The sequence below is a fragment of the Echinops telfairi genome, unplaced genomic scaffold (assembly GCF_000313985.2).
Source record: "Echinops telfairi isolate 266 unplaced genomic scaffold, ASM31398v2 ScPeMD7_18;HRSCAF=68, whole genome shotgun sequence".
NCBI classification, from domain to species: Eukaryota; Metazoa; Chordata; class Mammalia; order Afrosoricida; family Tenrecidae; genus Echinops; species Echinops telfairi.
Window position 1 is genome coordinate 12,455,333 of NW_022103915.1, and position 2,016 is coordinate 12,457,348.

The window sequence follows — 2,016 nt, forward strand, 5'->3', positions numbered from 1 at the left end:
AAGCTTTGGGGAAACAACAAATGAAAGAAAAACATGTTTTCTCTGGCTGCTGCTTGTTGAAGGAGGCTTGGATTGGGACTTCGGAGCCAAACGCTGTGTGTGCCGAGGAGCTGGCTCTTGGGGCCCACCCAGGCACATCATGGGAAAGTCACGTGGGCTCTGACTCCACCTCCACACCCTGTATCTCCAGCCCCGCCTGCTCCCACATCCCTGGTCCCAGGGCGCCTCTGAGAGACCGTCGCACCCCACCCTACCACAGCCCAGGGCTTTCTCTCTGGGGAGGTGTCTGGACATGAATATGATGTTACCCCTTGGCCAGATGGAAGCAGCTGCCTGGTGGCGCTGTGGTTAAGTGCTCAGCTGATTGGCGGTTTGCACCCACCAGCAGCTCCCTGGGAGAAAGATCATGGCTTCTACCAAGTCGGCGGCCTTAGAACCTCCGTGGGGCAGTTAGTTCTCTGTCCTGTAGGGCTGAGAGGAACTGGAGTTGATGCGGGGGTCGGTGTGGCTCTAAGGAGGAGCCCCTGAGAGATGCAAGTGGCTAAGCCAAAGATTAGGTTTGAGTTCACCCCGAGGCACAGGGCTGGAGACCGACTTCCGAAAAGATCAGCCGCTGAGAAGCCCACTGTGACACACGTGGCATTGCAATCCTTCAGATGACAACTGTTTCCTGTCACGCATGCGCGCGGGGACACACACACACACACACACACATACACCTCTACACCTGCACCTTGCAGGTCTTGGGGCTATGTCACTTTCTGTGTTGAGTTTTCAGAACGAGATTGTTGAGCTACTCAGAGGGAGCGGGGTTGTTGGAGGGGAGCCACTGGCACAGCTAAGGCTGCCCCTTGGGAAGACGGGGCCTCTGAGAGCCAGCAGATGCGTTTGGGGTTTGAGAAAAGAGCCCTGCACCCAGAAATCCCCATTGAGCAAAAGAACCCCAGGCCCTGGGTCAGGTGAGCGGTGGAGGGTGAGTTCGCAGACACGGTGAACTGAGTCGGTAATAAACAGATGACGTAGCTGAGCCAGAGGCAGGAGCTAGGGGGAGTTCCGTGTGAAGAGGCTTCTAGTCCTTGGAGCCATCCAAAGAGCAATGGGCTTCCTTGATAGGTAGTGAGTGCCCCGTCAGGAGAAGCATTCAAGATGTGACTAACAACGTGTTGGCAGGAAAGCTGCCAGCCCCATCATCAGAGAGAAGGGGATTGTGTAGCTGGCCTTGTCTGTGATCGTCCACCGAAGCTGTACCTTGTCCCCCTCCAGATATGGATGAGTGCAGCTTCTCCGAGTTCCTGTGTCAGCATGAGTGTGTGAATCAGCCCGGCACGTACTTCTGCTCCTGCCCACCTGGCTACATCCTGCTGGAGGACAGCCGGAGCTGCCAGGGTAAGGTTGTGCAGGGGGTGCCGGCTGGGGTGGGCCTGCCTCAGGGGGGAACTGTGGGTGGCTTCAGTGAGTGCTACAGGTAGACAGAGGGGCAGGTGTTTCTTGCCCTGAGATCTACCTTGTAGCCCCAGAAAGGCCACAGGCCACTTACATGCCTGGATGGAGCTGCCTGGCCATCGGCCTCCCCTGTGATAACTGGCTCTGGTCCCCACAGGCAGGTGTTTGCAGCCCCTCTGAGGATGCTCCCCACCCAATCAAGAGTTCTCATGTGACAGCCTGCTTGCTTGTCCAGGGTCTAGAGGGCAGCCTGGCCACTGTATCTCCATCCCAAGTGTCAGATGCACCCATCTGCTCTCTAGGAATTCACAGCTATTCGGTCTGTTTATTGTGTTAAAGGGAGCCTGGCAGCATCATGGGTTACATGTCAGGCTGCTAACCACAAGCGCAGCAGTTTGAAACCACCAGCCACTCTGAGGAAGAAAGACAAAGCTTTCTACCCCCTTGACGAGTCCCTGTCTCAGAAGCCCCCGGGGCAGTTCTACCCTGTCCTAGAGCATCATTAGGCATCAGAGGCTAACTCGATGGTAGTGAGCTTATTTACAGTGGTTCACAGAAACACACAGAAACACA

General features: G+C 56.1%; 1 protein-coding gene across 1 annotated transcript in view; it reads left to right on the forward strand.

Annotated features, from left to right (window-relative positions):
- FBLN5 (fibulin 5) overlaps positions 1–2,016 on the forward strand; it is a 68,737-nt gene that overhangs the window by 49,975 nt on the left and 16,746 nt on the right. Inside the window, exon 5 of the mRNA XM_013003688.2 lies at positions 1,264–1,386. Within this exon, the coding sequence (XP_012859142.2) occupies positions 1,264–1,386 (123 nt within the window). The remainder of the gene's footprint in view (positions 1–1,263; positions 1,387–2,016) is intronic.